This window comes from Oppia nitens, unplaced genomic scaffold (assembly GCF_028296485.1).
Source record: "Oppia nitens isolate AA-2021 unplaced genomic scaffold, nextdenovo-longstitch-racon4-pilon3 scaffold10_pilon_pilon_pilon, whole genome shotgun sequence".
In the NCBI taxonomy this organism is placed as follows: Eukaryota; Metazoa; Arthropoda; class Arachnida; order Sarcoptiformes; family Oppiidae; genus Oppia; species Oppia nitens.
Window position 1 is genome coordinate 915,463 of NW_026533189.1, and position 19,718 is coordinate 935,180.

The window sequence follows — 19,718 nt, forward strand, 5'->3', positions numbered from 1 at the left end:
GACAGATATTATTTCAATTGATTTGCTTTCGGTACTATAAAATAATAGCAAATTAGAGATTTATTTAATAAATATAGCCGCGAGTTATAAACTAAAATATATTTTTATTATAAACGATTTATATATATTTTCTCAAAAATATTTCATATTTTAACAATTGCTAATCATTAGTATTTTTTTCATTTAAAAAGAATTCATTCAACACTTCAAACACTTGAATCTATTCAACAAAATAACAAATTTCGTGAAAAACCTCAGCTTTTAATCAATAAAACCAATAATTATATTAATAAATTGCATATTTTAGAGTCAAAAAACAGTACTCATGTTTTAGTAAATGAAAAACATATAATTACAAAGCCATTGATGTCCCATAAGATGCATCAAATGCCTAAACACGACAACAACGGAATCAATGATAAATCAGAGTCACTGGAGATAAGCAAAAAAGTGACACTTATTTTGGGACAATTACTCATTGATTACGACAAAAATCAAAGACCTGGACATGGAGGTTATTTTGCATTTATAATTTTTGTTTTAGTATAAATCAAATTGCATAACATTAGATAGACAATAACAATTGATTAAAAATTAATTAATTAATTAAATTTTATTTATATAATTATTTTAAATTAAAAAAATGATTGTTAGGTCCGTCTGCAGTGATTACAACAAATCTTGAGATCAGGAGTATTGGTCCCATATCTGAGTTGAATATGGTATGTATTATTGTCTTATGTAACAATAAATTTAAATTTTTAATATTATCATAAAGTATTTTTATCTATAGTATTTATGTAGTGTTTTAATTTACTTATATACTGTATATACATTATAAATATTTTTATCTATAAATAGAGTACTTTCTATATACAGTATATTTACTTTATATTAATAAATTTTTAAAAAATAATATTTTAAATATAATTTTTTTACTATATAGGTATGAAACTTGTATTTAATTACAAACATGTTATATCAATGTTATATCAATTCAATCATTTTTTTTATTATGTTTGACATTCAATTTATATGTCAGTCAATACAACAATTACACGTATAGTATATCTCAAACATAGTATTGTAATATAATTTATAGTGAAAAGCATAAACTCTTAAATGTAGTCTAACTTTAATCAATAGTACTGTTATCTAAGTTTTGCATACAATTTCTTTATGACACACAAACAAAATATTTGTATTTTATAATTCAAAATGTTGTAACTTATTCATTGTCAGCATTAAATTGGATTAAATATTTACATCATATTAATATTTTAACTAAAAAATAATTAATATAAAAAACTTATKCTTAGAAATTATTAAATCAATATATAATAAACACAAACATAAAATTTTAAATGTTCATTAACACTAACAATTTTTTTATCTGAATACACAGGTTTTTATAAATATAGATACATAAAAGTTTATTAAATAAAAATGTTAGAAAAAGTTATAATGTAATTGTTATATATATTTAAACATTAATAGGAATATTCACTTGACTGCTATTTTCGTCAGAAATGGTTAGATAAACGATTGGAGTTTTCCGGTCCCTCAAAATTTTTGAGCCTTAATATTAATATGTTGGACAAGATATGGAAGGTTTGTATAAATATATATATTTTTATTGTTATGTATATAAATTTATAGATATTTCTATATAATAATAATAATAATAATAAATATTTTAGCCGGATACATATTTTCATACGGGAAAGGGATCTCATTTACATACTATTACCCGTCCCAACAAATTTATTAGGATCTCCCAGGATGGGGGTGTGCTCTACTCAATGAGGTTTGGCATCAAACATATTTTTGGACATTTTTAGCATATTTTCATAATAAATGATTATATAATTATTATATATTAATAAAATAAATGTTAGCCCTGAGCATACATACAGATTTTTGTAGGTTATACTGTATGTGACTTTTCAAATTGTATATTTCAATCGTTATTGTTATATACATATTACTGTATAATAACATACATAAGTGACAAACGTTTTATATCTCATTTATCACTATAAATATCAATCTGTTGTTTGACTTTACTATTATTTAGTGGACTTCTGAATGTCCTCAAGTCATGACAGCCACTAATATAAAGTACTATGAATTACACATTGAATGCATTTTATGAGCTTTTGATTTATTGGATTTTTATTTACAATAAAGTTTCACACATTTAAACATTAAAGTATTGATTATCAAAATTATTAATAGATTGTAAACTATAACAAAATTTATAGTTCTATCAAACAATTGTTTTTTGTTTGTGTGCAAACAAATCCCAAACTAATTAAATGTTTAATTAAGTTATTGTCTTAAATCTGTAAGTTGTATCATATAATAATAATAATAATGCTTGAAAATAGTAATAAGCAATTTTGATGACTACTCCATACACTATATCTACTGTATCCTTATATAATGTTTACTTGAGTTTTACTTATATAAGTATATCTACTTAATGATAGTCAGAGCAAACAACACACAAAATTTGTCGGTCAAAAGTGTTTATCAATTTATTCAATATATCGTTTTCTTAGATATTATACTCTCTTTTTTCCTAACATTATATGTTGCCTTAATGATTATTTATATAATATATATATATATATTAAGTTAAATTTTATTTAAGTAAATTGAAATTCAATTGAAATGAACTGTATAAACTACTTGACATTATTAGATTTCAAATATCAAGTTTTTTAGTTATTGATTTTTAGTAGAAAATTGATTATCATAAATTTTATTATTTGGTTTATGTAAGTAATAAATGGTTTATAATATACTGTACTATAGATACTGTACTATTTTTTAAGGCTGACCATTAAATCTATGTGTCCCATGGATTTACATCACTTTCCTATGGATAAGCAAAGGTAAGTACTGTACTTATAAATATACTTTTAAAAAATTAATATTAAAAAACATTATATATTTTATGTTATCTTTTCGTCAAAATTTATGCTATCAGTTGTCCACTTATTTTTGGCAGCTGTGAGTCCATTGAAATACTTGGCATTAAATGTTTACAAAAATATTTGTCAATATTTGTTATAATAAATTTCACACTTACTTTCATTATTCTTATTTTACATTTTTATGTATTGTTTTGCTGACTGTTTAAAAACCAAACAAATATATATCGATTGAATCACTTGTATAACTATTGAATGGCAATCCAATAGACGGCTATCCAAACGACCAGATAGTGTACAGTTGGGACAGCAATCCACTAAGTTTTGGTGACTTTTCTTTATCTCAATTTGATTTGTTAACAACTCCTTACCGAAACGGAACCGTTAGATTTCAAAGAGGTTGGTATACTAACGGAATGTTCAATAAAAAGACAATATATAGTGAAAAAATGTATTATTGTTTATTTTTAAAGGTAATTATTCAATGCTCCAGGCTAACTTCAATTTGCGTCGACACGTTGGCTACTTTCTCATCCAAATATATGTTCCCTGTTCTCTAATTGTTGTACTCTCTTGGGTCTCATTTTGGATTAATAGGTATATAAATTATATATATAACTCACTGACATTAATAAATTATTTATTTAACATTTAATTTATTTTATAATTAATACGTTTAAAGAGAAGCAACTGCAGGTATGCTTGAAAATGATAATTTGTTGGTATCATTATTAAAATGTATTTCTAATTAATTTTTAAAATGTTTTTCTTTTTAAATATAATATAATTCAATTGAAATTATTGAAGATCGCGTTGGTTTAGGTAAATCTTATTAAATTTTCATATATTTTATTCATTTTGTATACTATAATGTAAAAAATTAATAATCACTACTCTATGTTATGCTATGTTATTAAGTTTAGTTTAGTTTAAATTATTCAATTTTATAAATAATGTATATTTATTATACATTAATAATAAATACATTTTTATACATTATACTCTTATTTAAATAAATTTTGTCTTTCAGTCACTAAAATAATGCATATGATATTAGCCTAAGTGCATAATAATAGGTATACAGTATTTAGATATTTATTATTCATTATTTTATATATTTAATTATTATTTACCTCTACTTGAATTATTAGTATTACATTTATTTTCAAAAATTCAATTACTATCCTTATAAAAATTTAAACATTCAATGATGATGTTTATAAATTTGTATAAATCAGTAATAGTGTATCAATATATAATGATAGTATAGTTTTGAAATTTTTTATATTTTAAAAATAAATATTTTTACAAAAAACAAATGGAAATTAAATTGTTATCAAATATCTATTTGTTTGCTTTCGTTAAGTTCTTTTCTATTGAAAATAACGTTTCTGTAAATATCAATAAACTTTTTTTGTTTTTATATAAAATAAAATAACTTTTTTATTTGTCTAAAACTTTTTCATTAGGCGTTACATCAGTTCTCACACTATCGACCTTTGGTTTGGACTCCAGAAGTGATTTGCCTCGCGTTAGGTATAGCCTGTCATTAGTGCCTGTCTTTAGTGATAATCAACTTTTGTTTTTAATTAATTGTATGGTTTTTATTTGATGGACACAGTTATGCCACAGCATTGGATTGGTTTACAATAATCTGTTTTCTGTTTGTGGTATTCAGTCTATTGGAGTTCGCTGGCGTGCATTACTTTACTAAAGTGGGAACCGGTATGTACTGTATAATAATTAGCAAAAACTCCGATACTTTTGGTGCTTTAAAAATTGATACAAATGTGCGAATCTAAAAAACAGGTATATCGTATAACTAACAATTTACTGTATATTGATTTATATTRTAAGGAGAGGTGCCATTCAATGCAATCGATGAGGACTGGGCTCAGGAAAAGTATGACTCCGACAATGAAAATCCATTGAATATAATAGAACCCCCAAAGGCTTATCAAAACGACGAGAAAAAGGTTATTGTATTAAACAGTAATTCAATATCTAATATACCATTAATATTAGTATCAATAATAACTTTTCATAATATTTTTATACATTATTATTATTAACATTACATCTACAGCAGTCTATTCAATAGATCTTATTTGATATATTTTTACAAAAAGCTCACTAACTTTCTTATACGACAATCCAATCCATTTGATTGACCATTCAATTGATATCATAACACACACACACACACACACACACAAACGGTATATACCTGTAAATTCACTTCACATTCATCTGTGGTTTTCAAATAGTTTATCAATAGTTTGTAGATTTGATAAAAAAATTAATTTAGTATATAATAATAGCTTTTATATACTGTATAGTATTGTACACTTGCATTCAATACTAATATATTACGAAACTACAGTAATTTTTCTAAAATTATACTAAACTTAATTATTCCAGTGATTGTCGGCTTGAATTCAAATTTTCTTTAATATTTATTAATGTTTGTTAAGTAAATATTTGCAATATATTTAAAATATAATATTTTATTAATTTTTATTTTTATAAGAATATTTGTATAAATCTTTGCGAAACATGTTTAACAAAAAATAACTTAATTTTATTGTTTGAATGTTTTGATGTTTTGTTAACTCAAACGATTGTTTTCTATGAATTCCTATTATTTGAACTAAAAGTTTGATTTCACTATTATATCGCATTACTTAACAAACACTATGCTTAACGACATTTAATCTAAAGGCAAACATTAAATCTAATATAAAAGAGATCTTAAAATTTCAATTTTACTCACATATCATATATAAATTGTTAGTCTTTTTTAATGATTTACTCATTTATTGTAAACTTGATTGTCGGCTAGTTTTGTAATAATAATAATATTGGAGTATATTTTTGAAACATTTTTGCCGATAGCTAACAGTCTAAACTCATATAATACATACAATATATAAGATATAAAATAAGTAAATCAAAAAAAGTCTAAAATATTTSAAATAAATGTCAATATTTACAATAACTTTGTATCTCTAATTAAAATTCTAGGAATTTTGTTTTAAAAAAATATTTTATTTTATATTACATTTTAATAAATAGTCATATTTACAGAATTYAATTTATAAACTAAAATTCAATATTTAGTTAAATAACAAAACTATTCACAATAAATAAATTATAAATAAATACATGTCATGTCATAACACACAATAAAAATCTTATTTTGAAGACAAATAAATAGATATAAAATAAAAACTATAGATTATAGAAATTAMTAAAAAAAACTATAACAATAAATCATAAATATCTCAAGCAATAAATAAGTTCAATAAATAAAAAATAATAAACAGTATTATATTATATCACAAGTACTATAAGCTTATGGAGTGGTCTTTCAAAACGTTAGATCACATTACACATCAAAAATTGATTCATTATTATTATTAGTGGATATGTTGTCAACACTAGTATCGCCAGAAAATGCTAACAAATTGTTATTTTTGTCACAACTGAATATCAAATTATGTGAATAATAGTTAAACCAATCGGAACTCTGGCTGAGAATCGGTGTTTTGCGGATATTTGGCGAACCTTTTGTTTGTCTATTGCGCCGATACTTGCGTTTCACTTTAGTTTCATTAATTTGTTTGTTATAATTACCGGTAATAGTAGTGGTAGTGATAGTAGTGTTGCGATTGTTTACACCGTTTATTGTATTCAATGCTTTTCTTGCTTTGCGATCACTGGCCGTACGTAAAGTGTTAGCCGAATATCTTCTATAAACCTTTGGTAACCAATTTTGGTTATCGCGAGTAAAGAAGTCATTCTTAAATATATGTAATTCATTGTCGTTGTTGTCATTGTTTTCATTTTGTTGTTGTTGTTGTTGTTGTTGTTGATTGTCATCAATATTGACATCTTTCTTATGTTTAGACTTTTTGGACAATTTGTAAAATCCATATAAATTCAATTGGCGTACAAATGAACAAATGTTTTGCGTCTTAAAGTGATAGCAATCGTCTAAGTATTGCTTCTGAAAGAGATTATAATCGATACGAATTGAGTCGCCCGTCGGCGACCATTCAATAGCACCGGTAGTGCATTCGTTTACAATTTGCCACAACTTTTCGGGAAATTTAACCAAATTTAGTGATTTACTGGACATTCTTTGTCGCCTTTTCTTTGGCTCAATAGTTTGTCCAATACTATGACCACTACTGGTCTGTACAACAAACGGATCGACGGGCCATAACTGTTGACAGTCTCCCGAACCCAACCATTGCATCGATTGTTGAGATAATTGGTTCATATTTACYGGTTGTATACAACAACTCATGTTTACGTTAGTGTTGTTGTTATCGATGGACTCTATTGTCGATGAGTTGACATTTATGTTGTCATCGGTGGTCAACTCGATGGGCATCAGTGGTGGCAATGAATGCTCAAACATATCGACTCTCCAAACGGTCGGCCGATTGGGTTGAATGTCATCGAATGGATTGTAATCGATGACCATTTGATTGTTGTTGCGGTCACTGTTGTCTGTGTTTGAGTCCATGAAATGTCACCAAAYAATTGATCCAATGATTGAAACAATGGTTTTGTATAACAATTGACTGATTGAGTCAATCAATCACTCAATGACTCATCAAATGATCGATTCTGTGGACAAAACAGTCGATTCAATGTTCGTTCCATTTCTTCTCATTGGTTGAGATATACATCACGTGTTACTCAATACTCATTACTAGTGTATTGATTTATGTATATTACATTAAATAGTTGTTATTAGTGTAACTAAATAGTTATTAAATATATTATATAAAATGTATTAAATGATGTCGCAGTTATTTTTAAATAAATACATGATAATATGGTATCAAAAATGATTTATTTTATAATTAAAAAATTAAATGTTAATAGCACATTTTATATAATTTATATAACTATACTTTTTGTAATATAAATATTTTAAAAAGCTTATATTTTTCAAAATCGAGTTTGTTCTAACCCAACAAATAATTTATGTTTAGTGTACATCACGTGTTACTCAATACTCATTACAATCACTTCAATACAAACAATACTTTTATTTATTAATTATTAATTAGTTTTTAATTAATTAATTAAATTTTATTATTGAATTAATTTTTAATTATATTTTATTTGATTAAAACACTTATTAGTAATAATAGTAATATTAAAATGCAATCAATTGTTCACCAAATGATTGGTTATAACTTATAATTAATGACAAAATCTTATGAATGATTTGCAGACGATTTTATCAGTCATGTAATGGTCTGTAAATTATAGGAAAGAGTGGAACAGTTGTTGTCTTTGGGGATCACTTTCGGGTGATTTTGGTGTCAATTAGTAAATGTTTTAGTCATTTATAGCTTAATTGTATTTTTTGTCAGACTTACAGATTGGATCAAAAGAGACGATTATCATCTCGCCGTCGGTCCGCCAAATGCCGAGTTTACGACACGACTTCAGTGTTTGACATGAAGTATAAAGACATATATTGTCCAAAACATGGCTTCAAATCAATGGACAGCCAATTAGATAAATGGCGTCGTCTTGAAAGTCTTGAACAATATCTTACAGAACGATATCGTTATGTAAATAATGAGTTTATTAACGATCAAAGCGATGAAAATTATGAAGACATCGATGACCAGGACTTAGAGTATGAGATGGAACTGAACGCACAGTACGCTCACCGATACGGCAATCATTACGTGACCGGCAATACTGTTACCGATTGTTCTGTTGGCGACCCGATAACTGCTAGCGAAGGACACCATTCGCACGGATGGACACATAAACTAATCAATTGTTTTCTACAATTCTGGTACTGTTTGAGTGTTAATCAGGAATACAAGGCACAAATGAAACGCCGTCGGGCCAGAGGTCAGGGACTGACTGCTGCCAACAGTGTCTCTATGATCGACACAACCAGTCGTATATTATTTCCATTTGTTTGGATTCTTCTGAATCTCTTTTATTGGGTTTTTCTTATTATTGAAAGGAATAGTGAGTTCAAAATGTAACACTTCTTTAGAGAGACAAACACTCACACAATAACTGGTTCTTCACTATTTAGTCGACATATTATTGTATGACTGACACTAACATTGGTTTATGATTAATGTTTTGCTATCATTAAAAACATATATACTTTGAATGTACTCTTTTACTTATTGTTACTCTTTTTTGCTATTTTCATAAAATATATATACAGTAAATTTGMAGTAATTAAGATTTATCTATATATTTATTAGCAGTTAGTGTTACTGTTTTATAATTAAATTATATTACCGGTAATTAAAAAATTACTGTATTTAGCTTTAATAATGTACGGATTAATGATTACATAATATAAATTTTTATAAACAATGACAATTACCGTAAATATCGTAATATACTATTTATGTTTTAATTTCGCAATAAATATATATTAAGTTTGTACATTAAAACTTTTATGATTTGTTAACTATTATATTAAAGTAAGTAATTAATTATTGTTTATTACTGTAGACTAATAATGAATATATTCTTAAATTTATATTAAATGTAAATTTATCGATAATAGCAAATAAATTGAAATTATATGAGAGATTCAAAGTATTTTGTTATATTATTCAATGAAATATATATATTTATAATTGTCTTTTTTGAGACAAAAACAAATTTAATTTTAAAACAATTTCAGTGAATCTATTATTGAGAGATCAAAATATACAAGATTTTAGATATGATACCTGAGAGGGAAAAGTTTTGTTGAAAATCATAAATTGAATCCAAAAAGTTATTATCTTCTCTATTATAGTATATTTTGAGTTAAACACAATTTTACTATATTTTGCTTTTATATTTTACATTGTATTATAACATAAATCAATTATTTGATGATTTTTTAAACCAAAAAATAATAGTCTCACAGAAATTGTGACAAAAATAGTATTAATACAGAGAAAAAAATGCTAAGAAAATACTAGAATTTGATGTAATGATGGCTTAGAGATAGTGTATGAAAGTTATACCTTATTTTTGATGGCAATCATACCTAAGCTATAGAGCTGTTTGACTATAATCTACTGGTGGTAATGATTGCATTGATTTTAATGCATCATTTTATTGACTCTCGATATATCAATTTATATACCATTAGTTGATCCGACGATCTCTTAAAACACTACTTAAGTTATAATAAATTGGATTATTTTTTTCCAACAAATTGATTGATACAAATATGATATTTCAGTTTTAAAATACATTATAAAATAAATGTATTTACTATACGGTAGTACAGTATATGATAATCACACAATCACACAGTTATATAATAATTGATTTTATTGAACATAAAACTGTGCACTTGTGCGATGAAAACACATTTTTATGACATATTTCATGATTTTATGTTAAGTTATATCAAATACATGTAAAGTTTATGTCAATATTGTTATTAAATAATATTTAAAAATTAACTCTAAATTAGTTGTTTAAAGTACTGTTATATAAAGTTTATATGAAATAATAATAATAATAATAATAATACCACTAATGTATGTTATAATTTAATAATGTGATCAATAAAAATAATTTACAATATAAATAGTATATAAGTGAATGAATTTAATAAGATTTTTAGTAATAATACTATTATACTAATGAATGGTTTCAATGAATTTATAATAATAATTGGTTATAAATGCGGATAAAATTAGATGAAATTGTTTTGTCTGTCAAACTTCATCTCTGCCCTCAAGAATATATACCAATAAACCAAATTCATTATAAGGAAAGCCAACGGAAAGATGACTCGTGAGATGCGATCGATTTGTGAAACACTATTCAACTGAAGTGAAACAGTCTGACGACGACGTGATTTCTTACGGGAAAAAGTGTTCCGAATTGAGGCACGAATTGATGACAAACGGCTMATTTGTCGGCTATTATTGTCTCGTTTAATGGCAGCCGACGAGTGGTGTCCAACTGAATGATGACTATCAACATATGTATCGTCATATGTATAGGTGCTGGTGGTTGGCTCGTGTATGTCATATGAATATTCATACTGTTGTTGGTGTTCACTGGGCTGTGAGTCTGTTGATGATGAGCCTGAAGACAGACCAACTCTGGGGTTGTCATCTCTTTTAAGTACAATTACTCCGCGATCTCTTTCAGTGGAATAGATTTCACTTTGTTGTCGATGAAACTGACAATCAATACAAACGAGTATTAGATAACATGCATTCATCTAACCTAACTGTGCAGTCATTTGTAGTTAAACTTAATACTGAGTGTCATTTTAATAGCTATTGAAACAAATCCAATAAAATCTCTAATTTGTATTCAACTCATAAAATATATACAATTAATGATTTCAAGACATAAAATCTTATGGTTTAGCCATTCATTAGGATATAACGTAGGCTTCAATGTGACAATAATTTTCATTAAATAGTTTAGTAATTTTGTCTCAAATGTCTGACCAATGAAAGCGACAGTTAACTTACAATCATTGGACTATCTTTAAGGACATCTCTAACGTTGTGTACATAAATATTATCTTTAGTACTGACAGGACTGACATCCAATCTCTTGTTGTAATGACTGCATTCAGGTCTGTGTCCAGTTGTCATAACTTTATGTACAGTATGTGCGCCGTCCTCTTCATAGTCGTCCTCATCGCTTGAATAGTTATCGTCGGCGTCGGTGTTATCGAGTTGTAAGAGAGAGGACGGAGAAAAGTAATACTCACCCGAACCTAAATCCAAGAGATGTTATTTTTTGAAACCAATAAACAGTAAGTTATGGTTATAGCAGTACTCAAGAGATAACAGCAAAACAAATACCAATTTTAGTGAAGAAGTGAACGAAACCAAACTCAAGAATTGTGGCAGAAATGAATGCAAACGATATGTACACGAAATAGTCGAGTGCTGTCAGACTTTTCATTATATTTTTGCAATGAATGAGAAAAAAGTATTGATTTTAGTGTTTCATCCAAAATTCAGTTAACACTTATGTTGAGTATAATATATTGTGGATATCAATACCGGTATATATTATTACACAATGAAAGACACAATTATAACTTATGACTTACAATATACTAATAAATAGCTTAAATAATATTGAATATAACATATTGATAAATATATTAATAAACATATAGATAAACATATTGATAAACATATTGATAAACATATTGATAAATATATTGATAAACATATAGATAAACATATTGATAAACATATTGATAAACATATTGATAAACATATTGATAAACATATTGATAAACATACTAGGGCACTTTTGGTAGGTCGTTCCTCAACTCTAGACCTAAAAATGTCATCGTAAGCACAGTTGTCAAACCTATTATTATAAACATTAATAACTATCATATTTTATATAAATAAAAATTGCCAACAATTCAATAAATATACCTAAAGTCACTCTATCGGCTATTTTGTCATTTAAATAGAAATTATATAATTAGTGAGACTATTAAACAATAAGATTAAATTTATTTTWAAATTAAATTTGCAATATATAGCAAACACCTGTTGCCTCTCTGTTAATCCAAAAGCTTTACAAACAAAAAACAATAAAATTATAATATTAGACGTGTTTTGTTATCTATTATAAAAATATATACATTACCTGACCCATGAAAGGACAACCAACATAATACAGGGCGCATATACTTCAATGACAAATGAGCCCATATGTCGCTGAAAGTGAAAACTGGCCAAAAGTATAGAATATGGACCATCTGTTTGGTCCGGTTTAAGCATTTTAATCACATTTTTTAAAATTTTAATTTATAACCTTTGCGTCCATCATTACTTCGGTTTGAGACGGGAACTGCTATGAGGTCGAACTGAGACATCTTCATATCGGGATTTATGACCACTTTTCGGTCGGGATTCCAATTATAAACCACTTCTCTTTGTGAATAACCGACTGTTTAATAATTTTTAAATTAAATATATAGACATTGAAATATTTATATCAAACTGACAGCTGCCTAAAGCCAGTGGACATCTCTGTTGAAATAATTAATATTTTTTTTTATTTTTTAAATAATATATCTAACTTATGTTTATTACTTGTGTATCCATTGGAAAGTTTTCTAAATTCATGGGACAGTTAGCAGTGATTGTCATCCTATAGAGTATWTACAGTTTATAAAGTTTATAAATAACAGATATAAATGAAAATCTGTATTCAATGAGATTCAACCGATACGACAAATACCTGGAAGAATATAGGACTTTGCCGTCAGAATAGATGCGAACAAATTTGTTGGGAAGTGTTATGACGTGCATATGTGACTGTCGACTGTTCAAGAAATAGGTCGGAGGCTGTCATCAAATACAATAAATCCATAGTTTATATCATTTAGTAGTCTTTTATTTAGTTTAATATATCAACTCTTAAATCTTTTTTTTTGTGCTGTTATTTACAGATATCATACAATAAATAGTATCATAACATTAGTGGTGTTCAGGAATGAGTGACAGATTCTCAATGTTTATACTTTCATATCTAAAGCCTCATTAAGAGCTATACTTTGCATTTGAGATAACATTATAAATAAAAGCAATTTAAGTGCTAATTCATAGATTTACATAACATTATCAGCTTATATATATATATATATATCAATTTATATATATATATATCATTCATATTTTTCAACTAAATTTATTTTTAATAGTATTTTCCCCACTTTTATAAATATATTTATTATTTTGTTATACTATTATTTTATTAAAATAACTTAAATATTTATCTATAAAAATAAATGCTGGAAAAATAAAACATTAATTTGTTCAATTCAATTATAAAGTTTATCTTAAATATAAAGTTTGTAACAAATAAACAACAATTTAATTCATGTAATATATGCTATGTTTAATGAACCAATTTTTATATGTTAAATACATTTTATGTGTTAATACTACTGTATATAAAAATAAATCTTAAGTGTTGTTGTTATGAATACTACATGAATTGATCGATAGTTTCACTCAAATGATTAAATCAGTGCTTACTTTCCAAATCCTGTCCAACATATATATGGAAAGGGCTAACGCAGGGACTGTCAATGTTTTGTTGCCATCCCTTTCCTTTGCAGACCGATATCTATACGATAGTCTCTTATCAGTCCAAGTCTGACGAAAATAACAGTCCATTACGTATGTCTGGAAAAAATGATTGCAATCAAAGTGTACACAAAATCAATACTAAATAAATTTTACAAATATTGATATATATATAAATATATATACACTAAAAAATATCATAACTAGCAGTTATACTGTAGTAAATAAACATTACTAATAATACATATACAGTATATATATATATATATATATTTCATACCATACCATATCAATCTCAGATATTGGACCCATACTTCTCACATGAAAATCAATAAACACCTGAGTTGGAGGACCTAAACATTTTAAACACAATACTTTATTAATTCCTAATATTTAATTTACTTTTAAATGTAATTATTATAATTATTCTAATATACTGTATATCATATATGACATAAATTGTTGTAATCATTAATTTGATTAAAACTAAATTTATTTAATAACAAAATAACATAATGAAAAACTAAACAAAAATTTATTATTTTATTTTAATATATTCTATTTAAAAATTATTGATTTTTTAAAATATTAAAAATGATAAAATATTGACTTTATTTATTCAAATAGTTTACTTATAATGATAAAAAACTTTATGTTCAAAATATCAATAAATAGTTTATAAAAAACTAAATTTTGCAGAAAATATTTAATACTCAAGAAATGCTGATTTTCAGGTATTATAAGTGTTATGAGTGTAATTTGGATCAACAAAATCATTGAAGACATAGTACATGCAATATATTGAATATATCTATATTAATAATATGAGGTTTGAGGCATATATTGTTAGGCATATTATGATAACAGTATAATATATAATACTCTATAAGATATCTGTATATTAAGATATAAGACAATCCCTTATTCAATGGTACAGTTGTGTCAAATTGCTTTGTAAGCAGTTGTGTCATAAAATGTCAGTCTTGTGAGGCTTTTTCTCATCAAAATATTATTTTAAATAACTTTATTTTGTTTGATCACAAAAATTGGTTTAAGCAAAATATGGCTAAAATACAGACACATTTATTGTCTAAAATAGGATTTCAGATGCAAATCACATGCAATGTCTTAAAGCCTTAACCATTCAAACATTGACTATACATCTAAACTAATCAGTATTTTATTGAAAGCAAATAAATCTTACTTTTTTTGTATCACTCGACAACATAACTATTGTCGACAAAATCCAATCAATTCATYCATTTTCCTTATCTATACATTTATTGAGACTCTGATTAATCACTCAATCTTTTCATTTAAACTTTCAAACGACTTAGTTATAGATATGATAGATATAATAAAATAATAATAAACAGATCACTAAATATAATACAATAAAAAAATGAAAATAAATATAATAATAATAAATGATATAATACAGTATCTTACTATTATTGCTACCGTATATACAGTATAGTATGCAATAGGTTTAAAGATTTTTAGTSTATATTTGAGATATAAAATATATGTTTGAAAGGTTTTGATATAAAAWTTTGATAAACAGCTCAAAGCATTGGATACTTGATTTTCATAAAGGTTTTCATAAAGTTTAAAAATTCACATAATTTTTGTATTCATTAGTATATAGCCAAAAGCAATACAATACTTCTATAATATGAAACAATAAAAATGATAAAATAATAGTTTGGTTTAATATCAAATATATTTTTTTGTTAAATACATAGCAAATAATTCAATAAAATACATTGTTTGAAATTGTTTATTTCAAATTTTATATTTTCTATATTTTTAATATCCAAAAAAATTAAAGAATTTTTTTATAACAAATAGTTTTATTGAATTTAAAAATATTTATATATTATTTTGCAAATTTTATAMGATATACTAAAATACAATTTAATAAATKCAAATAAAATGAAAAAATATTTTATTCAAAATATATTAATATAAATAAGTTATGACACTCACCACCAAAGTCAGGTCTAATGTGATTATCATATCCCAGAAGTATTTGATCCAATAAGTCGGTTATATTAATATTTTGAGTCCGCGCCAAATCGCGGGCCAAATCTCCCGATTCATTGRCTTTTATACGACCGAAACTTTTATTGATAAATAATTAATAGAAAAACAAAATAATTATAATTTAATTAAAAGTTTAAAACAACAGTACTTTTTAAACAATTRTTATTACCTGGTTTTAGCACAATTACAATACAATGCACTTAATAAAGTCAAACCAGTGATCGTAAAAATCATTTAATGAAAACAATAGTTTCTCTAAAACAAACATTACAGACATAACACTTATATTTTATATTAATAATAGCTATTTTATGAGATTTTATTTAAATAAAAAATTAATTACATTTTGCAACTTTTATGAATAAACGTTTTAATCAATCAAAAACATGAGTTTAATATTAAGCGTTAAATAAACTTTATATTAATTAATGTAAATTTTAAGAATTAATTAATTTTTAATAAAAGCTTTCAATTAAAAATTAGTTTTATTGGCAAAAAAATAATGAGAGATCTGTGAAACATTTGTGTGTAAATCATATATTTTATAAAATTAATTATTGATTAAAAATATCAATACTATTATAATAAATGTTATACTATATAATAATATAATAAATAATATAATAAATAATTAAAGTTTAATTAAAGTTTAAACTACTGTATACTATAAATAAAATTTAACGATAATATACTTTATTTAATAAAAGTTATCAATTATTACAATATTTGAATGTTGTATTCAAAAGAAATAAGTTTATATTAAAATTTAAATAAAATATATGTTAATAAAAAATGATATTAATATGTTATTAGAGAAAACTATTCACACAAATAAACACTTAAATAACAATTTGTGATAAAATTTTTGTACAGAAAGAGAGGTAATCGTTAGTCTAAGAGATGCAACACTTAAACACATGGTTTGAGAGCTATTGCCTGACTGTATGTCTGTCTCTGAGTATGTCTTGAGTTGAGTCACTAAAACTTATTAACTTATATTATAATCGACTGCTTATGAAAATAGAGTATAAATTCAAATGAATGCATAATATTAAACACTATTAAAAATRTGAGAATATATTCATTTAATTCAATATTCAGCGAACCATTCATTTCATTCAATTATCATTTAATTATCATTTAATTAATTGTAAATTCATTTGTAAAGCAAAATCATTTGCTATTATAGATATATATTTTTAAATGCTATTAACTATAACTATTGAAACTTTTATTTAACTCATTAATATAATTAATATAACAAACAATTTGTTAAATATTTTGTCTAATAATACAAATATTTACGATTTTAATAAATATTATATCAAGATATTTATTGTGAGCTTTATATACAGTATATATATATTATGTATATATTAGAATTATATCATATTATTAAATATTAAATTTATCAATATTTTTATATATATTGTTATGGATGGGAATGGCATGTATATGTTATGATGATAATGCCWACTGTAACCAGGATATTGACCGGTCGAGGATATTGAGKGGTCACTGATTGTGATCACTGACAGACAGTTCCAGGAAAGATAGGTATTCAACGGTCAGTGATAATGATAAATGTAAATATGAAACATAAAATCAATAACAAAAAAATATATAATTAATGATAAAATAGATACTGTAGTGTAAACTTTATTGCAAAAATAAATGTTTAATTACATGAAAAGTATGAGATATTTTAGTCAAATAAAATAAATAAAAATTATTGAAAATTATTTTCATAACTGCAACTATTCCTCAATATTTTAAACTTCATTTGATTAAAATATATACTAAATAGATATTAGTATTTATGTGTTCAACAATATAAATATTATTTAGATTGAAAAGAAAACTGTTTAGAAATAGACATTTAAATAAAAATTATAATATTTATGATTTAGTATATCAAACAAAACAGACAAATCATTATTTTATGTAATTATTTTATAATAAAAAAAATTATATAAATCTTATTTACAAATAAATGACAATACAGTGTAAAAGTATTTATAATGATTTTTCTCAATTTTGATAACATTTTTTGTTTTTATTAGATATAATAAAATGTCATTTTATAGAAACAATAGCATAATAGACTCAAAATCAGCATTTTTGAAAAAATCAACAAAAATATTCGTTTTATTGACACTTGAATTTTGGTTTATATTTTGCGTGACTTAAAAACATTTATTTTTAAAAAAATATTAAGAAAATGTCTTTATTTTTGTTGATTTTGAGTAATATTTTTAAAAACATAATTATCTAATGCAAGTGTAAATCAAGTATTTACAAAAATAATATATATCTGAATTGTCAAATATTTTTGATAAAATAATTTATAATAAATAGCAAACATTTATTACTATTATTTTTGTTATTTAGCAGTGTTTTCGAAATAACTTTCTAAAAAAATTTAAGAAAAAATCACTTTTGTTTAATGAAACATAAAATATATAAATTATAACTTTTGTAAATCTATTTATATAAAAATTAAGTATAAATCTCGTTGTAATTATAATAAAAACTTAGCTAAACTCTAATATTTTTAATAYATTTTTATATTATTTAAGATTAATTCTTAAAATTCAATTATAATTCATATTCTTATAAATAACAATAAAATTATTAATTAATTTTATGTTATAATGAAATACTCAGTATATATATTATTTTATTTTTGTAATTTAATCAATTGATGGCACATAATAAAATCAATGTAATTAAATATATTAATAATCAACTCACAAAAAAAATATTTTTATCAATTTATCAATATATAGAAGCATTTTGATTGTTATATTAAAAGACATTAACTAAAACATAATGTGAAAGATTCAAAATAAATTTCTTTTTATTTGAATTATTTTATTATTAATATAAATTTATATTAATATTTTAATTTCTATTTAAAGTATTTTGATAAAAATAATAGAAAATGTATTACTAATTATGACTATATTAGAAAAATATGAAATAATTTTGAAAATTTATTTAATTGTCTACATTAATAATTTTCATGCTTTTAATTGAAATATTTATTTATTTTCTGTTTAATATTAATTGTTTTCTTTTTATAATAAAATAAATATGATTTATTTTAAATATTTATAACATTTATATAAACATTTAAATAATAAAACTTARTTGATACAGTATTTTTATGAAAATAGACATGGCAACTAAATTAAATTGATTAATAATAATAATTATATTAGTTTTTATAAAAATTAATGCTATAAATAATAATAAATATTATTTTTAAAATATGATACAAAAAAATACAATTTTGTTGTTAATATGCATAATTGGTATAGTATGAAATATAAATATATACAAAAAACATGTATATAATTATATGTTTTTTGTTTAATTTTTGATWGTATTTATACTTAAATCTTAATTATTTTAAACATGAATTTTGATATTTAGAAAAATTTTTGTTGTAGAATTTTTTTGGAAATTTTTCAATAGGAAATTTCTATTTGTCCAAAACTAATCGCTTTATATATAGTATATTTATGAATAAATACATTATGTATGAAATCCATATTAATGTAAATATTAATAAATTATTCTGTATTTAAAAATTATATTCATTTTTAAAATAAATAAATAAAATCTT

The 19,718-nt window shown here is 23.9% G+C and overlaps 2 protein-coding genes across 2 annotated transcripts; one reads left to right on the forward strand and one right to left on the reverse strand.

Moving 5' to 3' along the window:
- The first annotated feature begins 378 nt into the window (after positions 1–378).
- On the forward strand, positions 379–9,026 carry LOC128964958 (gamma-aminobutyric acid receptor subunit alpha-6-like). The gene is made up of 14 exons (XM_054311617.1): positions 379–514; positions 655–722; positions 1,498–1,611; positions 1,701–1,807; positions 2,841–2,900; positions 2,996–3,018; positions 3,210–3,338; positions 3,413–3,536; positions 3,622–3,635; positions 3,747–3,761; positions 4,409–4,475; positions 4,561–4,664; positions 4,797–4,915; positions 8,315–9,026. The coding sequence occupies exons 1-14, from the start codon at positions 379–381 to the stop codon at positions 8,969–8,971; spliced, it is 1,737 nt and encodes a 578-aa protein (XP_054167592.1). The 3' UTR covers positions 8,972–9,026.
- A 1,621-nt stretch (positions 9,027–10,647) lies between these two features.
- On the reverse strand, positions 10,648–16,321 carry LOC128964969 (gamma-aminobutyric acid receptor alpha-like). Its single transcript, XM_054311628.1, has 15 exons — positions 16,257–16,321; positions 16,031–16,164; positions 14,327–14,394; positions 13,991–14,140; positions 13,191–13,297; positions 13,043–13,100; positions 12,955–12,979; positions 12,762–12,896; positions 12,594–12,705; positions 12,494–12,519; positions 12,377–12,394; positions 12,236–12,305; positions 11,783–11,877; positions 11,444–11,694; positions 10,648–11,142 (listed from the first exon to the last, which is right to left on the reverse strand). Exons 1-15 carry the CDS (start codon positions 16,319–16,321, stop codon positions 10,648–10,650), a joined length of 1,809 nt encoding a protein of 602 aa, XP_054167603.1.
- Positions 16,322–19,718: the final 3,397 nt, after the last annotated feature.

Bases quoted from the DNA above. Each gene is read 5' to 3' on its own strand.
- LOC128964958 (XM_054311617.1), top strand. From the start codon at position 379: ATGCATCAAATGCCTAAACACGACAACAACGGAATCAATGATAAATCA. The intron at 1,612-1,700 runs GTTTGTATAAAT...TAAATATTTTAG, and splicing joins TGTTGGACAAGATATGGAAG to CCGGATACATATTTTCATAC. The intron at 4,916-8,314 runs GTTATTGTATTA...AGTCATTTATAG, and splicing joins ATCAAAACGACGAGAAAAAG to CTTAATTGTATTTTTTGTCA.